The following is a 24,124-nucleotide window of genomic DNA, read 5'->3' on the forward strand; positions in this document are numbered from 1 at the left end:
TTCTGCTACTCTTTATCAAGGGTGTCAATAATTTGGGACCCCACTGTATACTTCATACAGTCATTTCTGCTACTCTTTATCAAGGCTGTCAATAATTTGGGACCCAACTGTATACTTCAAAATTAGAGATATGTTGAACCTGGATCCATCATAATGATTCTACATGTTATAGTATGAACCTGGATCATCATAATGTTATAATATGAACCTGGATCATCATAATGATTCTACATGTTATAATATGAACCTGGATCCATCATAATGATTCTACATGTTATTGTATGAACCTGGATCATCATAATGATTCTACATGTTATAGTATGAACCTGGATCATTATAATGATTCTACATGTTATAATATGAACCTGGATCATCATAATGATTCTACATGTTATAATATGAACCTGGATCATCATAATGATTCTACATGTAATAATATGAACCTGGATCATCATAATGATTCTACATGTTATAATATGAACCTGGATCATCATAATGATTCTACATGTTATAATATGCCATGGCCTCTACTGGCCAAAGGTTAAACTATTGTTATGTTTATGCTATACTATGGGGTTGAGTCACTAGACTTTGACCAGATATTATTGCATCCAAAGATCAACTGTACCTAGAACATAGATACAGAGCCACTTGTCATCAGGAAGGTGCTCTCTCAGCAGAACGGAAAATATCTCAATGATTTGAGTTCTGGTTGTGAATTCAGGCTACAAGGTAAGACTCTTCCCAGGGATTATCTTGAAGTGTGTAGAGACATTAAGTGTATGTTGTTATTTTACTAGTGAATGAAATTAAAACAATCAGATCGAACAGTCAATTTCACCTGGGACAGCTACGTGACAGTTCAATCGTACAAAATGGCGCTAACTGGGTGTTGACGATAAAATTCAGAAACATATTGTTCATATATCGTATTATAGGATTGGTATATCGTGGTTATTTTACAATTTGTAAAAATGTTAATGTGTCATCGTTCTAAATCATCTTTCAGAATATCAGAACGTGTTGTTTTCATAATTACCAGATCTCCTGCTTCCTGTGTAATTTGGGGTGAATCCACTGAACATACCTTTCTTAACATTGTTATTATGAATTAAATGTAGTAATAGTATAATAATAGTATAATAATAGTATAATAATAGTATAATAATAGTATAATAATAGTATAGTAATAGTATAATAATAGTATAATAATAGTATAATAATAGTATAATAGTATAGTAATAGTATAATAATAGTATAATAATAGTATAATAATAGTATAATAATAGTATAATAATAGTATAATAATAGTATAGTAATAGTATAATAATAGTATAATAATAGTATAGTAATAGTATAATAATAGTATAATAATAGTATAATAATAGTATAATAATAGTATAGTAATAGTGTAATAATAGTATAATAATAGTATACTAATAGTATAATAATAGCATAATAATAGTATAATAATAGCATACTAATAGCATAATAATAGCATAATAATAGTATAATAATAGTATAATAATAGTATAATAATAGTATAATAATAGTATAGTAATAGTATAATAATAGTATAATAATAGTATAGTAATAGTATAATAGTATAGTAATAGTATAGTAATAGTATAATAATAGTATAGTAATAGTATAATAATAGTATAATAATAGTATAATAATAGTATAATAATAGTATAATAATAGTATAGTAATAGTATAATAATAGTATAGTAATAGTATAATAATAGTATAGTAATAGTATAATAATAGTATAGTAATAGTATAATAATAGTATAATAATAGTATAATAATAGTATAATAATAGTATAGTAATAGTATAATAATAGTATAGTAATAGTATAATAATAGTATAGTAATAGTATAATAATAGTATAGTAATAGTATAATAATAGTATAGTAATAGTATAATAGTATAGTAATAGTATAGTAATAGTATAATAATAGTATAGTAATAGTATAATAATAGTATAATAATAGTATAATAATAGTATAATAATAGTATAGTAATAGTATAATAATAGTATAATAATAGTATAATAATAGTATAATAATAGTATAATAATAGCATACTAATAGTATAATAATAGTATAATAATAGTATAATAATAGTATAGTAATAGTATAATAATAGTATAATAATAGTATAATAATAGTATAATAATAGTATAATAATAGTATAATAATAGTATAGTAATAGTATAATAATAGTATAGTAATAGTATAATAATAGTATAATAATAGTATAATAATAGTATAGTAATAGTATAATAATAGTATAATAATAGTATAATAATAGTATAATAATAGTATAATAATAGTATAGTAATAGTATAATAATAGTATAGTAATAGTATAATAATAGTATAGTAATAGTATAATAATAGTATAGTAATAGTATAATAATAGTATAATAATAGTATAGTAATAGTATAATAGTATAGTAATAGTATAGTAATAGTATAATAATAGTATAGTAATAGTATAATAATAGTATAATAATAGTATAATAATAGTATAGTAATAGTATAGTAATAGTATAATAGTATAATAATAGTATAATAATAGTATAATAATAGTATAATAATAGTATAGTAATAGTATAATAATAGTATAGTAATAGTATAATAATAGTATAGTAATAGTATAATAATAGTATAGTAATAGTATAATAATAGTATAATAATAGTATAGTAATAGTATAATAGTATAATAATAGTATAATAATAGTATAGTAATAGTATAATAATAGTATAGTAATAGTATAATAATAGTATAGTAATAGTATAATAATAGTATAATAATAGTATAGTAATAGTATAATAGTATAGTAATAGTATAGTAATAGTATAATAATAGTATAGTAATAGTATAATAATAGTATAATAATAGTATAGTAATAGTATAATAATAGTATAATAATAGTATAATAATAGTATAATAATAGTATAATAATAGTATAGTAATAGTATAATAATAGTATAATAATAGTATAATAATAGTATAATAATAGTATAATAATAGTATAATAATAGTATAATAATAGAATAATAATAGTATAATAATAGTATAATAATAGTATAATAATAGTATAGTAATAGTATAATAATAGTATAATAATAGTATAATAATAGCATACTAATAGTATAATAATAGTATAATAATAGTATAGTAATAGTATAATAATAGTATAGTAATAGTATAATAATAGTATAATAATAGTATAATAATAGTATAATAATAGCATAGTAATAGTATAATAATAGTATAATAATAGTATAGTAATAGTATAATAATAGTATAATAATAGTATAATAATAGTATAATAATAGTATAATAATAGTATAGTAATAGTATAGTAATAGTATAATAATAGTATAATAATAGTATAATAATAGCATAATAATAGTATAGTAATAGTATAATAATAGTATAATAATAGTATAGTAATAGTATAATAATAGTATAGTAATAGTATAATAATAGTATAGTAATAGTATAATAATAGTATAGTAATAGTATAGTAATAGTATAATAATAGTATAGTAATAGTATAATAATAGTATAATAATAGTATAATAATAGCATAGTAATAGTATAATAATAGTATAGTAATAGTATAATAATAGTATAGTAATAGTATAATAATAGTATAGTAATAGTATAATAATAGTATAATAATAGTATAATAATAGTATAATAATAGTATAGTAATAGTATAGTAATAGTATAATAATAGTATAATAATAGTATAGTAATAGTATAATAATAGTATAATAATAGTATAATAATAGTATAGTAATAGTATAATAATAGTATAGTAATAGTATAGTAATAGTATAATAATAGTATAATAGTATAATAATAGTATAATAGTATAGTAATAGTATAATAATAGTATAATAATAGTATAATAATAGTATAATAATAGTATAGTAATAGTATAGTAATAGTATAGTAATAGTATAATAATAGTATAATAATAGTATAGTAATAGTATAATAATAGTATAATAATAGTATAATAATAGTATAATAATAGTATAATAATAGTATAGTAATAGTATAATAATATAATAATAGTATAATAGTATAGTAATAGTATAATAATAGTATAGTAATAGTATAATAATAGTATAATAGTATAGTAATAGTATAATAATAGTATAATAATAGTATAATAATAGTATAATAATAGTATAATAATAGTATAGTAATAGTATAATAATAGTATAATAATAGTATAATAATAGCATAATAATAGTATAATAATAGTATAATAATAGTATAATAATAGTATAGTAATAGTATAATAATAGTATAATAATAGTATAATAATAGTATAATAATAGTATAATAATAGTATAGTAATAGTATAATAATATAATAATAGTATAATAGTATAATAATAGTATAATAATAGTATAATAATAGTATAGTAATAGTATAATAATAGTATAATAGTATAGTAATAGTATAGTAATAGTATAATAATAGTATAGTAATAGTATAATAATAGTATAATAATAGTATAATAATAGCATAATAATAGCATAATAATAGTATAATAATAGTATAATAATAGTATAATAATAGTATAATAATAGTATAGTAATAGTATAATAATAGTATAATAATAGTATAATAATAGCATAATAATAGTATAGTAATAGTATAGTAATAGCATAATAATAGTATAATAATAGTATAATAGTATAGTAATAGTATAATAATAGTATAATAATAGTATAATAATAGTATAATAATAGTATAATAATAGTATAGTAATAGTATAATAATAGTATAATAATAGTATAATAATAGCATAATAATAGTATAATAATAGTATAATAATAGTATAGTAATAGTATAATAATAGTATAATAATAGTATAATAATAGTATAATAATAGTATAGTAATAGTATAATAATATAATAATAGTATAATAGTATAATAATAGTATAATAATAGTATAATAATAGTATAGTAATAGTATAATAATAGTATAATAGTATAGTAATAGTATAGTAATAGTATAATAATAGTATAGTAATAGTATAATAATAGTATAATAATAGTATAATAATAGTATAATAATAGCATAATAATAGCATAATAATAGCATAATAATAGTATAATAATAGTATAATAATAGTATAATAATAGTATAGTAATAGTATAATAATAGTATAATAATAGTATAATAATAGCATAATAATAGTATAGTAATAGTATAGTAATAGCATAATAATAGTATAATAATAGTATAATAGTATAGTAATAGTATAATAATAGTATAGTAATAGTATAGTAATAGTATAATAATAGTATAGTAATAGTATAATAATAGTATAATAATAGTATAATAATAGTATAATAATAGCATAATAATAGCATAATAATAGTATAATAATAGTATAATAATAGTATAATAGTATAGTAATAGTATAATAATAGTATAATAATAGTATAATAATAGTATAATAATAGTATAATAATAGTATAGTAATAGTATAATAATAGTATAATAATAGTATAATAATAGCATAATAATAGTATAATAATAGTATAATAATAGTATAATAATAGTATAGTAATAGTATAATAATAGTATAATAATAGTATAATAATAGTATAATAATAGTATAATAATAGTATAGTAATAGTATAATAATATAATAATAGTATAATAGTATAATAATAGTATAATAATAGTATAATAATAGTATAATAATAGTATAATAGTATAGTAATAGTATAGTAATAGTATAATAATAGTATAGTAATAGTATAATAATAGTATAATAATAGTATAATAATAGCATAATAATAGCATAATAATAGTATAATAATAGTATAATAATAGTATAATAATAGTATAGTAATAGTATAATAATAGTATAATAATAGTATAATAATAGCATAATAATAGTATAGTAATAGTATAGTAATAGCATAATAATAGTATAATAATAGTATAATAGTATAGTAATAGTATAATAATAGTATAATAATAGTATAATAATAGTATAATAATAGTATAATAATAGTATAATAATAGTATAATAATAGCATAATAATAGCATAATAATAGTATAATAATAGTATAGTAATAGTATAATAATAGTATAATAATAGTATAATAATAGTATAATAATAGTATAATAATAGTATAATAATAGTATAATAATAGTATAGTAATAGTATAATAATATAATAATAGTATAATAGTATAATAATAGTATAATAATAGTATAATAATAGTATAGTAATAGTATAATAATAGTATAATAGTATAGTAATAGTATAGTAATAGTATAATAATAGTATAGTAATAGTATAATAATAGTATAATAATAGTATAATAATAGTATAATAATAGCATAATAATAGCATAATAATAGTATAATAATAGTATAATAATAGTATAATAATAGTATAGTAATAGTATAATAATAGTATAATAATAGTATAATAATAGCATAATAATAGTATAGTAATAGTATAGTAATAGCATAATAATAGTATAATAATAGTATAATAGTATAGTAATAGTATAATAATAGTATAATAATAGTATAATAATAGTATAGTAATAGTATAGTAATAGTATAATAATAGTATAGTAATAGTATAGTAATAGTATAGTAATAGTATAATAATAGTATAGTAATAGTATAATAATAGTATAATAATAGTATAATAATAGTATAATAGTATAGTAATAGTATAATAATAGTATAATAATAGTATAATAATAGTATAATAATAGTATAATAATAGTATAGTAATAGTATAGTAATAGTATAGTAATAGTATAGTAATAGTATAATAATAGTATAGTAATAGTATAGTAATAGTATAGTAATAGTATAGTAATAGTATAGTAATAGCATACCTGTTGAATAAAGCAACACACTAGAATGAGTGAAATGATGAACAGAGAAAGTGAGATATTATTATCAATAGTTTCTCTACATGGAGAAGAGGAGAAACATATCAGTCACCACTACATGTTCATGTGATGCATTAAATCACCTGACTGTTTGGATGTGTCTGTCAGTAAATGTTTTATTTCTAAGAGATAATGAATAAAAGAGAACAATTTAACTTCAATAATTATTTGTCACTGTGTTAACCACAACCAACATGTTGGATCTCTGTTTAGGGGTCAGTGCTCTGAAATGAGTCTCTCTGGAGAGAGAGAGGAGGGGGGCCCTGCCTCTAAAATGAGTCTCTCTGGAGAACATGACACCAAAGCGAAGAGGTGAGATGACAATATTACTTAAGAACTTATATAGAGTTTATTTCTAAAACCTTATATCAACAACAACAAAAATGGCATGTTATTTTTCATCAGAAACGATTGCTTATGGGGAACCTTCATGTATCTGTAAAATATTGTTGTTCTAAGATTTTAATTCATTGATTTGTGGATGAATTTTTGTTTTGCAAAACACTATATTGCTGGAATGAAATGTGTGTATCCTGTATTTTTGACTGTTATATGTGGTTGTCTCACCAGCACACACACACGCACACACACACACCACAAACACACACACACACACACACACACACACACACACACACACACATCTTTGCCAGCACACACACACACACACACACACATACACACACACACACACACCTTTGCCAGCACACACACACACACACACATATTTGCCAGCATACACACACACACACACATCTATATAATTTTTGCATGACACAATAATATTTTTCCTACTCTTATTTATTGCCTAATATAATTATTAGGCAACAGGGGAATAACGGAGTTCGTTACAGTGTTGAGACACCAAAGTTTATTGTTCAATTTGCTTTTTTCTTTACGGTCAGGGACAGTATGAGTGTAGCCAGATCCTTCTCACTCGCTATCCTCGTTTCATTTTGTGATTCACCGGATATGTCATCATCCTCGAGATGAGGGACAGACGAACAACCTGCTAGCTAGTCAAGTTAGTCGGTACAGCTAGGTAAGCTACTGTTGACTAACCCCATTCTGTACAAATTTGTGTAACCGCAAATTCAAAACGAGGCTGCACTGGAAACTAGTGTGACTGTGGCGACTGTGTTGGCATCAAAATCTGAGATGTTGAACAACGTTTCTATTCAAGCGTTGATTGACATGGTAATGGTTTGATAGTATTGATTTTGCTGGAAAGAGGAGAAAGTGTGCTTTACAAGGGTATCCATATTACAGTTGACCTGGAAGTATTAGGTTTTTTGGGGGCAAAAAAAAAAGGTCAATTGTACGGAACAGCACGATGTACATAGTGCATTACTCACCACGAACTGCAAGAAGCTTTTTCCCTTTAATGAATCCGATGAGAAGGATATACTGCTTTCCCGGGAACAGGCCCAGATCTCCATCATTTGCGTGAAGAAAAGGGGCAGGACATAGCCCCCGCAGAAGTTCTCTTGGATTAGCAGTATGGAAAGGGACAGGACGTAGCCCCCGCAGAAGTTCTCTTGCATTAGCAGTATGGAATGGGACAGGACATAGCCACCGCAGAAGTTCTCTTGTATTAGCAGTATGGAAAGGGACAGGACATAGCCCCCACAGAAGTCCTCTTGTATTAGCAGTATGGAAAGGGACAGGACATAGCCCCCGCAGAAGTCCTCTTGTATTAGCAGTATGGAAAGGGACAGGACATAGCCCCCACAGAAGTTCTCTTGTATTAGCAGTATGGAAAGGGACAGAACATAGCCCCCACAGAAGTCCTCTTGTATTAGCAGTATGGAAAGGGACAGGACATAGCCCCCACAGAAGTTCTCTTGCATTAGCAGTATGGAAAGGGACAGAACATAGCCCCCACAGAAGTCCTCTTGTATTAGCAGTATGGAAAGGGACAGGACATAGCCCCCGCAGAAGTTCTCTTGCATTAGCAGTAAGAAAGGGACAGAACATAGCCCCCACAGAAGTTCTCTTGTATTAGCAGTATGGAAAGGGACAGGACATAGCCCCCACAGAAGTTCTCTTGTATTAGCAGTATGGAAAGGGACAGGACATAGCCCCCACAGAAGTCCTCTTGTATTAGCAGTATGGAAAGGGACAGGACATAGCCCCCACAGAAGTCCTCTTGTATTAGCAGTATGGAAAGGGACAGGACATAGCCCCCACAGAAGTTCTCTTGTATTAGCAGTATGGAAAGGGACAGAACATAGCCCCCACAGAAATCCTCTTGTATTAGCAGTATGGAAAGGGACAGGACATAGCCCCCACAGAAGTTATCTTGTATTAGCAGTATGGAAAGGGACAGGACATAGCCCCCACAGCAGTCCTCTTGTATTAGCAGTATGGAAAGGGACAGGACATAGCCCCCACAGAAGTCCTCTTGTATTAGCAGTATGGAAAGGGACAGGACATAGCCCCCGCAGAAGTTCTCTTGTATTAGCAGTATGGAATGGGACAGGACATAGCCCCCACAGAAGTCCTCTTGCATTAGCAGTATGGAAAGGGACAGAACATAGCCCCCACAGAAGTTCTCTTGTGAGGGGGAGTGGTGGTGTAGCCAGGGAGAGAACTACACTAAGCTTCTGAAATTTCATTCATGGTCTTATGCTGCCATCTATTGGAATTATTTAGCAACTGCAGTAGTACTGAATAATGGGTAATTCCTTACTAAAGTAGGAGTTACCCAGAATTGCAAAATGTTAAATTGTCTAATTCATTTTACCACTTACAAGCATGAAATAACCATGTATAACATAACAAACAATGAAACTGTCATAAACCAAAAACACCATACATTTAGTTCATTATATATATATATATATATATATATATATATAAATGTTTATTTAGATAGGTGACACCACTGTAGACAAAGAAGAGCTCTCCAGTAGGTGTACCAAAACATTCAAGGATCATTATCTGAAAAGTGAGGTTTCAAGTTTATCATCTTCCAAAGCAGAATTGCTTTCCCATTGTTCCTCAACTGTAGTGTCTGATATAACATTTTCTAGCTCTGAGTTTCTACTTTAATCCAATGTAAAAAAAAACACCATTCATAATGTTGCTCCGTAAGAATGAATCTAGCCAGTCAGTAACATTTGACTGTATAAAACCGAGCAGTACTACATATTTCTCTGAAAGTGAGGCAGACGTAACATTTTGCAATAAAACATGATTATTTGTCTCTCTGAAATGAAACCATCAAGTGATAGATTTCAAACAAACACATGGCTGTCAATAAACAATCGCATGCCGTGATTAACTAGTAAAAAAAACATCACTTTTATCATTTCTTTAAACAATAACATCTAATTTACCAACTTTTATGAAAATGGATATATAGTGATTTGTAATGAAACTATTATTAGGTTTCCCCATCTGAGCTCAGAGTAGATGAGAGATGTAATGTTTGTCTCTGTGTTGAAGTCCAATCAAGCAGGAGAGACCAGCCTCCCCTGTGCCCAGCTGTCTGTCCATGAAGAGTGACTGGTCTATGGATAAATTGATAGACTTCAGAGAGGGAGATTATTCTCCTGAACAAAGGTAGGAAGAACTCATGGGTCATGGTCGGTGAGTTAAACAACACTGTCTCTAGTCATTTCTCCTCTCCCATATTCCCATTTATTCTTGTTGTTTTCAAAATCCATGGGCTTATGCTTTTTTCAATTTTCATAGTCCAAAAGCAATTTAAAAAAAAACACGACATTCCCTCCCTCCCTGTGTGTGTGTGTGTGTGTGCCCTCCCTGGTTGAGGAAATGTAATCTCATGTTTTGTCCACAGAACCCAACAGGAGACATCAGAGTCAGAGATTCACAGTGGTCAGTCTTCCCAGAGTCATCAAACAGACCTGGCCCCCATATTCAGTGTATGTGGTCCTGTTATGTACATATGTTTTTGTTTACCTCAAGTAAAGTTGATCTGTCAATCATTCATTAATGTGTTCATGAGAAAGTATTTATTATCTTGCTTAACTTATTTACTTTATTTATTTCAGGTGCTTGAAGAGAAAATTATGACATTTATGAAGAACGAGCTGAAGATGTTCAAGAGGATTCTTAGTCCAGAACTCCCAGAAGGCTTTGAGAGTCAGAAGCAGGATAAGGAAGTGGTGGAAGCTGAAGATGAGAAGCAGGAGAGCAGTGCCAGAGAGGGGGCTCTGAAGATCACACTGCACGTCCTGAGGAAAATGAACCAGAAGGAGCTTGCTGACACACTGGAGAAAAGTAAGAGCTGTCTACCTCAAGTTGAATGCTGTTTTATAACAAACATTTAAAAGCTGTAACTAAAGTACAGCTAAAGTAGTCGTGTAACACAATTATATTGTAGAAGCCTTAACACAACACCTAGTGACCTCATCAAGTAGCAGCAGGGATGTGTTGATTAATTTAGACAGGAGAGACAGAGGAGAGACAGAGGAGAGACAGAGGAGAGACAGAGGAGAGACAGAGGAGAGACAGAGGAGAACCAGAGGACAGACAGAGAAAGACAGTGATAGATAGACAACATTAATGATACTGTCTGCAATATGAATAATAATAATAATATAATCAGTCACTCCAGTGTGTAATGCATTATGAAATAATTTACACATTTATACAGGCAGTTAAGAGAATAATGTATTATAATGTACACCTTATAACACAGTCCTACAGTATTAAAACAGACGTAATATTAATATCCTCTGTGTTATTGCTTCATTCAGATGAGCTTGCTGTGATTTGCCAACGTGAACTCAAATCTAGTCTAAAGAAGAAGTTTCAATGTGTATTTGAGGGGATCGCTAAACAAGGAAACCCAACATTTCTCAGTAAGATCTACACAGAGCTCTACATCACAGAGGGTGGAACAGGAGAGGTCAATAAGGAACATGAGCTGAGACAGATTGAGACAACAACTAGGAAACAAGCAAGACCAGAGACTGCAATCAAATGTAACGACATCTTCAAACCCTTAAGTGGACAAGACAAACTGATCAGAACTGTGCTGACAAAGGGAGTCGCTGGCATTGGAAAAACAGTCTCTGTGCAGAAGTTCATTCTGGACTGGGCTGAAGGAAAAGCAAATCAGGATGTCAAATTTGTATTTTCATTCCCTTTTCGGGAGCTGAATTTGATGAAAGAGGACAAACACACTTTGATTGAACTTCTCAATCACTTCTCAATGGAAACCAAAGAATCAAGAATCTCCAACTATGACAAATACAAAGTTCTGTTCATCTTTGATGGTCTGGATGAGTGCCGAATGCCCCTAGACTTCCAGAAGAACAAGATCTGTTGTGACGTCACCAAGTCAACCTCAGTGGATGTTCTGCTGACAAATCTCATCAAGGGAAATCTGCTTCCCTCTGCTCTCCTCTGGATAACTACCCGACCTGCAGCAGCCAATCAGATCCCCCCTGAGTGTGTTGACCAGGTGACAGAGGTACGAGGGTTCAATGACCCACAGAAGGAGGAGTACTTCAGGAGAAGATTCAGTGATGAGGACCTGGCCGGCAGAATCATCTCACACATAAAGACATCAAGGAGCCTCCACATCATGTGCCACATTCCAGTCTTTTGTTGGATTTCTGCAATAGTACTTGAACCAATGCTGAAACATAAGAGAGAAGAGATGCCCAAGACTCTGACTGAGATGTACACACACCTTGTGGTGTTTCATACCAAACAGAAGAATGAAAAGTATCTTGGGAAAGAAGAGAGCATTCTGTCACTGGGAAAACTGGCTTTTCAACAGCTTGTGAATGGCAATCTGATTTTCTATGAAGAAGACCTAAAAGAGTCTGGCATTGATGTCAATGAAGCCTCAGTGTACTCAGGATTGTGCACACAGATCTTTAAAGAGGAATATGGGCTGTACCAGGACAAGGTGTACTGCTTCGTGCATCTGAGCATTCAGGAGTTTCTGGCTGCTGTATATGTGTTCCTTTCATTCAGCAACAACAATGAAAATCTAATGGCCGAACCTCAAACAACATCCAGCAACGATTGTCTACTGAAGCCAGAAGTTACTTTCTACAAGAGTGCTGTGGATAAAGCCTTACAAAGTGAGACGGGAAACCTGGACCTTTTCCTCCGCTTCCTTCTGGGCCTCTCACTGGAGTCCAATCAGAAGCACTTACAAGGTCTACTGACAACGAAAGGAAGCAGTTCACAGAGCCATGAAGAAACAGTCAAGTACATCAAGGAGAAGATCAGTGAGAATCCCTCTCCAGAGAGGTGCATCAATCTGTTCCACTGTCTGAATGAACTGAATGACCATTCTCTAGTGGAGGAGATCCAACGCTACCTGAGATCAGGAAGTGTCTCCAGTGATGAACTCTTACCTGCACAGTGGTCAGCTCTGGTCTTTGTGTTGCTGACTTCAGAAAAGGAGCTGGATGTGTTTGACCTGAAGAAATACTCCAGATCAGAGGAAGGTCTTCTGAGGCTGCTGCCAGTGGTCAAAGCCTCCAGAGCTGCTCTGTAAGTACATAAAATTACTTTTAAGTACTAATCATCAGGAAGAAATATTCACTTTATTCAGAAAAATATATTGAATCAATGCATTGGTGTTCATATTGTATAACAATACGACAATACAATTCAGGGAGACGGAAGGTAAATCTATATGTTGTTTGGTAGAATAAACCAAATGCATCTGTCATTGTCCTTCTACACTGCTGGTTTTAAATTAACATTGTTTTTGTGAAATCGTGATCTCTTTGTCAGGCTGTCAGGCTGTGGAGTCACAGAAGAAGGCTGTGCTTCTCTGGTCTCAGCTCTGAAGTCAAACCCCTCACACCTGAGACAGCTGGATCTGAGGAACAATGACCTGAAGGATTCAGGAGTGAAGCTGCTCTCTGCTGGACTGGGGAATCCCCACTGTAAACTGGAGACTCTGAGGTCAGTATTCCTGTAGTTGGTCAACAAGTGACAACTGTTCACCAGATCCACATGTGTTTACCAGACACATAGTCCACATCATATGTGTTTACCAGGTACACATAGTCCACATCATATGTGTTTACCAGACACATAGTCCACATCATATGTGTTTACCAGACACATAGTCCACATCATATGTGTTTACCAGACGCACATAGTCCACATCATATGTGTTTACCAGACACATAGTCCACATCATATGTGTTTACCAGACACTTAGTCCACATCATATGTGTTTACCAGACACTTAGTCCACATCATATGTGTTTACCAGACACATAGTCCACATCATGTGTTTACCAGACACGTAGTCCACATCATGTGTTTACCAGACACATAGTCCACATCATATGTGTTTACCAGACACATAGTCCACATCATATGTGTTTACCAGGCACACATAGTCCACATCATATGTGTTTACCAGACGCACATAGTCCACATCATATGTGTTTACCAGACACACATAGTCCACATCATATGTGTTTACCAGACACTTAGTCCACATCATATGTGTTTACCAGACACATAGTCCACATCATATGTGTTTACCAGACACTTAGTCCACATCATATGTGTTTACCAGACACTTAGTCCACATCATATGTGTTTACCAGACACTTAGTCCACATCATATGTGTTTACCAGACACTTAGTCCACATCATATGTGTTTACCAGACACACATAGTCCACACCATATGTGTTTGGACAGTCAATCTTACAGTTTTAAATGAGTCTCTCTGCTCCAGTATTTAGGATTGGATATATTATGTTTTATGTTAGGTGACAGTACAGAATGTCACCTTTATTTTTAAGGTACTCATAAAAATCTGTTTTAGCTTTTAGAAATGAAAGCACTTCATGGACCTAGTTCTCCCATTTGAATAAGTACTACAAGTTTATTTTTTTAAAGCTAACATCAGAGGTGAAGGTCTGGCCAGTCAACTCAGATATTTGTAAAATACATTTCTCTCTCTTCAAGCAATGTTATGATAATTTCTAATAATGATACATTCATTCATTTATGAATAGATATGGCAGGTTTCAGGACACTGATGTGTCTGAATATGTTGAAAAATAGATACTGCCACTATTTTCACTACCAAATAATAGCAGTGTGGTTTAAATATGATTTGACTCTTTGCAGGCTGTCAGGCTGTGGAGTCACAGAGGAAGGGTGTTCTTCTCTGGTCTCAGCTCTGAAGTCAAACCCCTCACACCCGAGAGAGCTGGATCTGAGTAACAATGACCTGAAGGATTCAGGAGTGAAGCTGCTCTCTGCTGGACTGGGGAATCCCCACTGTAAACTGGAGACTCTGAGGTCAGTATTCCTGTAGTTGGTCAACAAGTGATAACTGTTCACTAGATCCACATGTGTTTATCAGGCACACATAGTCCACATCATATGTGTTTACCAGGCACACATAGTCCACATCATATGTGTGTTTACAGTGAAGTTTACAGTTTTAAATTTGGCGCTATGCTCCAGCATTTTGGATTTGAGATCAAATGTTTCATATTAGATGACAGTACAGAATTTCACCTTTAATTAGAGATTAATGGTGAGAGGTTAGAATGTCTTGTTGTAGCCTCTGTAACTCTCTCACTCGTTATTATTAATGATTAATTCATGATCTTTCTCAAGTCACAGGTTTGATGTAGTCATTGCGTTAAAGAATATGGGACCAAATGCAATTATTTTGACTACTTGAATACACTATAAGTGAATTGGTCAGAATAGTTATGGCTTCTCCAAATGGAGGGACTAGATACATAAGGGCTTTCAATTCTAAACGGTGAAACAGATATGTATGAAAATACCCTCAAATTAAAGGTGACACTATATACTGTCACCTTAGATGAAACATTAGACCTCAAATCCAAAATGTTGGAGTACAGATCCACATTTAAAATGTTATCTTCACTGTCAAAATAGATATGTACTGAGTGTACAGTCCACACCAATCTAAATCTGATACCTCACTGTTTGTCTTTTAACTGATACTGCTTTTTAAACTGGTCTGGTCAGTCTACTCAAATATGTGAATGTGAGGAATTTTATGAATAATGACTAAACAATATTTACATTTAAATAGAACTATAACTAATTAAACTCTACCCTGTTTTACAATATCTGATGAATAATGTTAGTTCCTAAGAAAGAGGTTATGTAGCATGGATAAGGGGTAATTGGAAATGATAACCATGTGGAAGGAGGAATGTATGTGTGTGTCTAAAGTAAGCAAAGAGGGTCATTAACCTATGTTTGAACCGACTCAGCTATAACTCGATCAATGGCGATCAAATAAGACAGCGAGAGCCCCTCCAGGTTTTCCTTATCTGGAACTGTCTGCTAAGTGGTAATAAACTATGTTGAGACTTCAGGAGTTAATCCAGATATAGTGTGTGTCAGGTATGTGCGCTAGTGAGTTGGAATTAACTTTTGAACCTGCTTTGTCCTGGTCGAGAGGAGGAGATACATTTTATAACCTATGACGTCATATTTGATAAGCTGATGTACATGGTTCTATGTGCAGCGCTCTCGAGAATAAATACTTTTGGCTAATTTTGATAGACTGGTCTCTGTCTATTTTATGCAAATGACGATCTTACAAATTCTTAGAAACAGACAGAGTGATTTAAATTGAATTGGTTAATGAATATATATAGGAATTGTTAAATTCCTTTGACAGTGAACTACACATTTGTCTCTCTTCAAGCAATATTATGATCATTTCTAATGATGATACATTCATTTCTGAATAGATATGTCAGGTTTCAGGACACTGTTATCTGAATGTGTTGAAAAAAATATGCTGCCACTATTCTCACCACCAAAGAAAATCACTGCGGTTTTAATATGATTTGACTCTTTGCAGGCTGTCAGGCTGTCTAGTCACAGAGGAAGGCTGTGCTTCTCTGGTCTCAGCTCTGAGGTCAAACCCCTCACACCTGAGAGAGCTGGATCTGAGTAACAATGACCTGAAGGATTCAGGAGTGAAGCTGCTCTCTGCTGGACTGGGGAATCCCCACTGTAAACTGGAGACTCTGAGGTCAGTGTTACTGTATTTGGTCAACAAGAGGGGGATCTCAAGCTGATCCTAACTGTTATAGACCAATTTCTATTTTGCCCTGTTAATCAAAACTGTTGGAAATACTTGTCAATAATCAACTCACTGGCTTTCTTGATGTCTATAGTATTCTCTCTGGAATGCAATCTAGTTTCTACTCAGGTTATGGATTTGTTATTACAACCTTCCTTAAAGGTCCTCAATGATGTCACCATTGCCCTTGATTAATAGCAATGTTATTGTCTTGGCCAAAGCTTTTGATAAGGTAGACCATTCCATTCTTGAGGGCCGTCTGAGTATTGGTGTCTCTGAGGGGTCTTTGGCCTGGTTTGCTAACTACATCTCTCAGAGTGCAGTGTATAAAGTCAGAAAGAGGCTTGATCCTAGACCCCACGTTCTTCTCAATTTACATCAACAACATAGCTCAGGCAGTAGGAAGCTCTCTCATCCATGTATATGCTCTATATACAGTCTTATACTCAGCTGGCCCCTCACCGGATTTTGTGTTAAACGCTCTACAACAATGCTTTCTTAGTGTTTAACAAGCTTTCTCTGTCCATAACGTTGTTCTGAACACCTCATGTGGTTTGGTAAGAAGAATGCCCCTCTCCCCACAGGTGTAATTACTACCTCTGAGGATTTAGAGCTTGAGGTAGTCACCTCATGTGGTTTGGTCAGAAGAATGCCCCTCTCCCCACAGGTGTAATTACTACCTCTGAGGATTTAGAGCTTGAGGTAGTCACCTCATGTGGTTTGGTCAGAAGAATGCCCCTCTCCCCACAGGTGTAATTACTACCTCTGAGGATTCAGAGCTTGAGGTAGTCACCTCATGTGGTTTGGTCAGAAGAATGCCCCTCTCCCCACAGGTGTAATTACTACTTCTGAGGATTCAGAGCTTGAGGTAGTCACCTCATACAAGTACTTGGGAGTATGGCTAGACAGTAAACTGTCCTCTCAGCACATATCAAAGCTGCATGCTAAAGTTAAATCTAGACCAATAATGTTTTTTACCATGTTTTGTGCTGCTACCATGTTGTGCTGCTGCCATGTTGTGCTGCTGCCATGGTGTGCTGCTGCCATGGTGTGTTGCTACTATGTTGTTGTCATGTTGTGTTGCTACCATGCTGTGTTGTCATGTGTTGCTGCCTTGCTATGTTGTTGTCTTAGGTCTCTCTTTATGTAGTGTTGCGGTGTCTCTCTTGTCGTGATGTGTGTTTTGTCCTATATTTATATTTATATTTAATCCCAGCCCCCGTCCCCACAGGAGGCCTTTTGCCTTTTGGTAGGCCGTCATTGTAAATACGATTTTGTTCTTAATAACTGACTAGTCTTGTTAACCTTTTGCGTGTAGGGGGCAGTATTTTCGTTTTTGGCTGAAAAACATACCCATTTGAAACTGCCTATTGCTCAGCCCCAGTGTTGCGGTGTCTCCCTTTTCCTGATGTATGTTTGTCTTATATACATATATATATATATATACAGTGCCTTGCGAAAGTATTCGGCCCCCTTGAACTTTGCAACCTTTTGCCACATTTCAGGCTTCAAACATAAAGATATAAAACTGTATTTTTTTGTGAAGAATCAACAACAAGTGGGACACAATCATGAAGTGGAACGACATTTATTGGATATTTCAAACTTTTTTAACAAATCAAAAACTTAAAAATTGGCCGTGCAAAGTTATTCAGCCCCCTTAAGTTAATACCTTTTGCTGCGATTACAGCTGTAAGTCGCTTGGGGTATGTCTCTATCAGTTTTGCACATCGAGAGACATTTTTTCCCATTCCTCCTTGCAAAACAGCTCGAGCTCAGTGAGGTTGGATGGAGAGCATTTGTGAACAGCAGTTTTCAGTTCATTCCACAGATTCTCGATTGGATTCAGGTCTGGACTTTGACTTGGCCATTCTAACACCTGGATATGTTTATTTTTGAACCATTCCATTGTAGATTTTGCTTTATGTTTTGGATCATTGTCTTGTTGGAAGACAAATCTCCGTCCCAGTCTCAGGTCTTTTGCAGACTCCATCAGGTTTTCTTCCAGAATGGTCCTGTATTTGGCTCCATCCATCTTCCCATCAATTTTAACCATCTTCCCTGTCCCTGCTGAAGAAAAGCAGGCCCAAACCATGATGCTGTCACCACCATGTTTGACAGTGGGGATGGTGTGTTCAGCTGTGTTGCTTTTACGCCAAACATAACGTTTTGCATTGTTGCCAAAAAGTTCAATTTTGGTTTCATCTGACCAGAGCACCTTCTTCCACATGTTTGGTGTGTCTCCCAGGTGGCTTGTGGCAAACTTTAAAAGACACTTTTTATGGATATCTTTAAGAAATGGCTTTCTTCTTGCCATTCTTCCATAAAGGCCAGATTTGTGCAATATATGACTGATTGTTGTTCTATGGACAGAGTCTCCCACCTCAGCTGTAGATCTTTGCCGTTCATCCAGAGTGATCATGGGCCTCTTGGCTGCATCTCTGATCAGTCTTCTCCTTGTATGAGCTGAAAGTTTAGAGGGACGGCCAGGTCTTGGTAGATTTGCAGTGGTCTGATACTCCTTCCATTTCAATATTATCGCTTGCACAGTGCTCCTTGGGATGTTTAAAGCTTGGGAAATCTTTTTGCATCCAATCCGGCTTTAAACTTCTTCACAACAGTATCTCGGACCTGCCTGGTGTGTTCCTTGTTCTTCATGATGCTCTCTGCACTTTTGACGGACCTCTGAGACTATCACAGTGCAGGTGCATTTATATGGAGACTTGATTACACACAGGTGGATTGTATTTATCATCATTAGTCATTTAGGTCAACATTGGATCATTCAGAGATCCTCACTGAACTTCTGGAGAGAGTTTGCTGCACTGAAAGTAAAGGGGCTGAATGATTTTGCACGCCCAATTTTTCAGTTTTTGATTTGTTAAAAAAGTTTGAAATATCCAATAAATGTCGTTCCACTTCATGATTGTGTCCCACTTATTGTTGATTCTTCACAAAAAAATACAGTTTTATATCTTTATGTTTGAAGCCTGAAATGTGGCAAAAGGTCGCAAAGTTCAAGGGGGCCGAATACTTTCACAAGGCACTGTGTATATATATATATATATATATATTGTTTTTAATTTAAAAAATAAATAATAATAATAATCCCAGCCCTCGCCCCCTCAGGAGGCCTTTTGCCTTTTGGTAGGCCGTCGTTGTAAATAAGAGTTGGTTCTTAACTGATTTGCCGAGTTAAATAAAAGTGAGAACTGTTCACCAGATCCACGTGTTTACCTGGCACACATAGTCCACAGCATATATGTTTGCTGCAAAATGCCCCAGCATTTTGGATTTGAGATCAAATGTTTCATTTTAGGCAACAGTATATAATGTCACCTTTTATTTGAGGATATGTCATACTGTGTTACTGTTTAGAAGAGAAAGCACTTTGTGTCTAGTTTCCCATTTGAAAAATGTAATAATTTGGACCCACAGTGATCACATCAGGCCTGTGACTCTACACACTTGTTGGATGCATTCGCGGTTTGCTTTGGTTGTGTTATGGATTGTTTTTCAAATGGAAACTAAATGGTGAATAATGTCCTGTCATTTTGGAGTCACTTCACTTGTATTGTCAGTAAGAGTAGATGATGTTTCTGAACACTTCTACATTCATGTGGATGCTACTATGATTACAGTGGGTAGCAGTACAGTGGGTTAACTGCCTGTTCAGGGGCAGAACGACAGATTTGTACCTTGTCAGCTTGGGGATTTGAATTTGCAACCTTTCGGTTACTAGTCCAACACTCTAACCACTAGGCTACCCTGCCGCCCCAAGTGGTAATGGTGAGGGGTTAGCATGTTTTGTTGTAGCCTCTGTTAGTGGTAATGGTGAGGGGTTAGCATGTTTTGTTGTAGCCTCTGTTAGTGGTAATGGTGAGGGGTTAGCATGTTTTGTTGTAGCCTCTGTTAGTGGTAATGGTGAGGGGTTAGCATGTTTTGTTGTAGCCTCTGTTAGTGGTTATGGTGAGAGGTTAGCATGTTTTGTTGTAGCCTCTGTTAGTGGTAATGGTGAGGGGTTAGCATGTTTTGTTGTAGCCTCTGTAACTTTCTTATTCATCATTTCTCATGACTGATTCATGATTTGTATTAATCAGGGAATCATCATGATTCATTTAGTAGTGTTTAGAAACCTGTTATCTACTCACTTAGACAGAAGATTAATCCAGTCACCATCCACCATGTAGTTACTATTGGGCAAAACACAACCCCAAACACAACCTCAAACACAACCCCAAACACAACCTCAAACACAACCTCAAACACAACGAGTTTAAATACTAACCGTTTTACAACTTTAATACATGAAGTAAATTGGTCAGAAAATATCACTTCTTCAAATAGGGGGATTAGATACATAACTTCTTCAAATAGGGGGATTAGATACATAACTTCTTCAAATAGGGGGATTAGATACATAACTTCTTCAAATAGGGGGATTAGATACATAACTTCTTCAAATAGGGGGATTAGATACATAACTTCTTCAAATAGGGGGATTAGATACATAACTTCTTCAAATAGGGGGATTAGATACATAACTTCTTCAACTAGGGGGATTAGTAATATGATATGATTTTAATCTTTGCAGGCTGTCAGGCTGTCTAGTCACAGAGGAAGGCTGTGCTTCTCTGGTCTCAGCTCTGAGGTCAAACCCCTCACACCTGAGAGAACTGGACCTGAGCTACAATCACCCAGGAGACTCAGGAGTCAGACTGCTCTCTGCTAGACTGAAGGATCCACACTGCAGACTGGAGAAACTCAAGTATGTAGAGGGTTTATGTCAATGTTCATATCAGACACGTTTGATTTAACAGGCTGGTTAAAACAAACATTCTTACCACCACTTGGACAAAGTGTGTGAGTGAGAGAGTGAGAGAGTGAGAGAGTGAGTGAGTGAGTGAGTGAGTGAGTGAGTTCACGTGTATCCCTCAATGACTGTCTGTTCTTCTGCTTACCGCTACAGTGTGGAACATGGTGGAGAGTACACAATGAAACCTGGGCCTAGAAAATGTGAGTGTTGACTGCTGTGAAGAATTTGACTAAGAATAAGTCTGAATTCAAGTTAAGTCAAAGACCACCATCATTAATTACTTGGACATATTAAATATCAGCTGTAGTTCTACATAAGCAGAAATCAGGGACACCAAAGTTTAGAAAGAGTTGCTTTGACAGTGTGTGTGTCTGTGTATGTTTGTAGCATGTTTGTGTTACATCAGAAATGTGTGAGTGTTCATGCATGCATCCTGGGGTGTGTGTGTGTGTGTGTGTGTGTGTGTGTGTGTAATTAATGGGTATAAGTGTTTTATATTATGGGTATATATTAATGGGTATAAGTGTTTTATATTATGGGTATATATTAATGGGTATAAGTGTTTTATATTATGGGTATATATTAATGGGTATAAGTGTTTTATATTATGGGTATATATTAATGGGTATAAGTGTTTTATATTATGGGTATATATTAATGGGTATAAGTGTTTTATATTATATATATATACTGTTTTATATACAGTATAACAGTTGATCAATCAAAAGTCTCAAGTTACCTTAACATCTCCTTTTGATACCTAGAAACATCTACATTAAATTAATTAGTGAAAGGTGAGTTAACATTCTAATGTGGCCTCCCAGGTGGCACAGCTGGCGCTGCAGTACAGCGCCCTTAACCACTGTGCCATCAGAGACTCTGGGTTCGCGCCCAGGCTCTGCAGTAACCGGCCGCGACCGGGAGGTCCATGGGGCGACGCACAATTGACCTAGCGTTGTCCGGGTTAGGGAGGGTTTGGCCGGTAGGGATGTCCTTGTCTCATCGTGCACCAGCGACTCCTGTGGCGAGCCGGGCGCATTGTGCGCCAGCCAAGGTTGCCAGGTGCACGGTGTTTCCTCCGACACATTGGTGCGGCTGGCTTCCGGGTTGGATGCGCGCTGTGTTAAGAAGCAGTGGGGCTAGGTTGGGTTGTGTAACGGAGGACGCATGACATTCAACCTTCGTCTCTCCCGAGCACGTACGGGAGTTGTAGCGATGAGACAAGATAGTAGCTACTAAACAATTTATACCACGAAATTGGAGAGAAAAAGGGGTAAAAAAAAACATTCTAATGTGAATGGTGATGATTTCTAATATTTTGTCTGGTTTCATCCATCAGATGTCTGTGATCTCACACTGGACCCAAACACAGTAAACAGTCTCCTCTCTCTGTCTGAGGAGAACAGAAAGGTGACATGTGGGAGACAGAAGCAGCCGTATCCTGATCACCCAGAGAGATTTGAGGTCTGTAGACAGGTGCTGTGTAGAGAGGGTCTGACTGGGCGCTGTTACTGGGAGGTAGAGAGGAGTGGGGGATGGCCGGTTATAGGAGTGACATATAAAGGAATCAACAGGAGAGGAGAGGGTAAGGACTGTGGACTCGGATGGAATGACAAGTCCTGGAGTCTGTTCTGCTCTGACAACAGTTACACTGCCAGGCACAATTGTAATACCACTCTCATAGACGTCCCTTCCTCCAGCTCCCACAGAGTAGGAGTGTATCTGGACTGGCCAGCCGGCACTCTGTCCTTCTACAGAGTCTCCTCTGACACACTGACCCACCTGAACACATTCTACACCACATTCACTGAGCCACTCTATCCAGGGTTTTGGGTTTATGATGACTCTTCAGTGTCCCTAATCAAACACAACACAATATTTTAATAAAATAAGAATATAAATAACTGTGTCACACACACTAGACACTGACACAAAAACACACACACACACACACACACACTTTACAGACACACATACACATACTGGACACACACACACTGGACACTGACACAAAAACACACACACACACACACACACACTGGCCTGAGAACTCACCAGATATGTCAGCCGTTGAGCATGTTTGGGATGCTCTGGATCGACGTGTACGACAGCGTGTTCCAGGTCCTGACAACATCCAGCAACTTTGCACAGCCATTGAAGAGGAGTGGGACAACATTCCACAGGCCACAATCTACAGCCTGATCGACTCTATGTAAAGGAGATGTGTCGCAATGCATGAGGCAAATGATGATCACACCAGATACTGACTGGTTTTCTGATCC

At 33.8% G+C, this 24,124-nt stretch overlaps 1 protein-coding gene across 1 annotated transcript; it reads left to right on the forward strand.

Annotated features, from left to right (window-relative positions):
• The first annotated feature begins 588 nt into the window (after nt 1-588).
• On the forward strand, nt 589-23,797 carry LOC118937865 (NLR family CARD domain-containing protein 3-like). The gene is made up of 11 exons (XM_036939645.1): nt 589-732; nt 7,187-7,285; nt 10,424-10,540; nt 10,779-10,863; nt 10,993-11,221; nt 11,701-13,459; nt 15,070-15,243; nt 16,802-16,975; nt 21,621-21,794; nt 21,996-22,042; nt 23,182-23,797. Exons 2-11 carry the CDS (start codon nt 7,203-7,205, stop codon nt 23,724-23,726), a joined length of 3,387 nt encoding a protein of 1,128 aa, XP_036795540.1. The 5' UTR covers nt 589-732; nt 7,187-7,202; the 3' UTR covers nt 23,727-23,797.
• Nucleotides 23,798-24,124: the final 327 nt, after the last annotated feature.

The sequence above is a fragment of the Oncorhynchus mykiss genome, chromosome 12 (genome assembly GCF_013265735.2).
Source record: "Oncorhynchus mykiss isolate Arlee chromosome 12, USDA_OmykA_1.1, whole genome shotgun sequence".
Lineage (NCBI taxonomy): Eukaryota > Metazoa > Chordata > Actinopteri > Salmoniformes > Salmonidae > Oncorhynchus > Oncorhynchus mykiss.

Excerpts from the sequence above, each read along its gene's own strand:
- LOC118937865 (XM_036939645.1), top strand. The coding sequence starts at position 7,203 with ATGAGTCTCTCTGGAGAGAGAGAGGAGGGGGGCCCTGCCTCTAAAATG. Across the intron at positions 7,286-10,423 it reads CATGACACCAAAGCGAAGAG|TCCAATCAAGCAGGAGAGAC; the intron begins GTGAGATGACAA and ends TCTGTGTTGAAG. Across the intron at positions 10,864-10,992 it reads ACCTGGCCCCCATATTCAGT|GTGCTTGAAGAGAAAATTAT; the intron begins GTATGTGGTCCT and ends TATTTATTTCAG.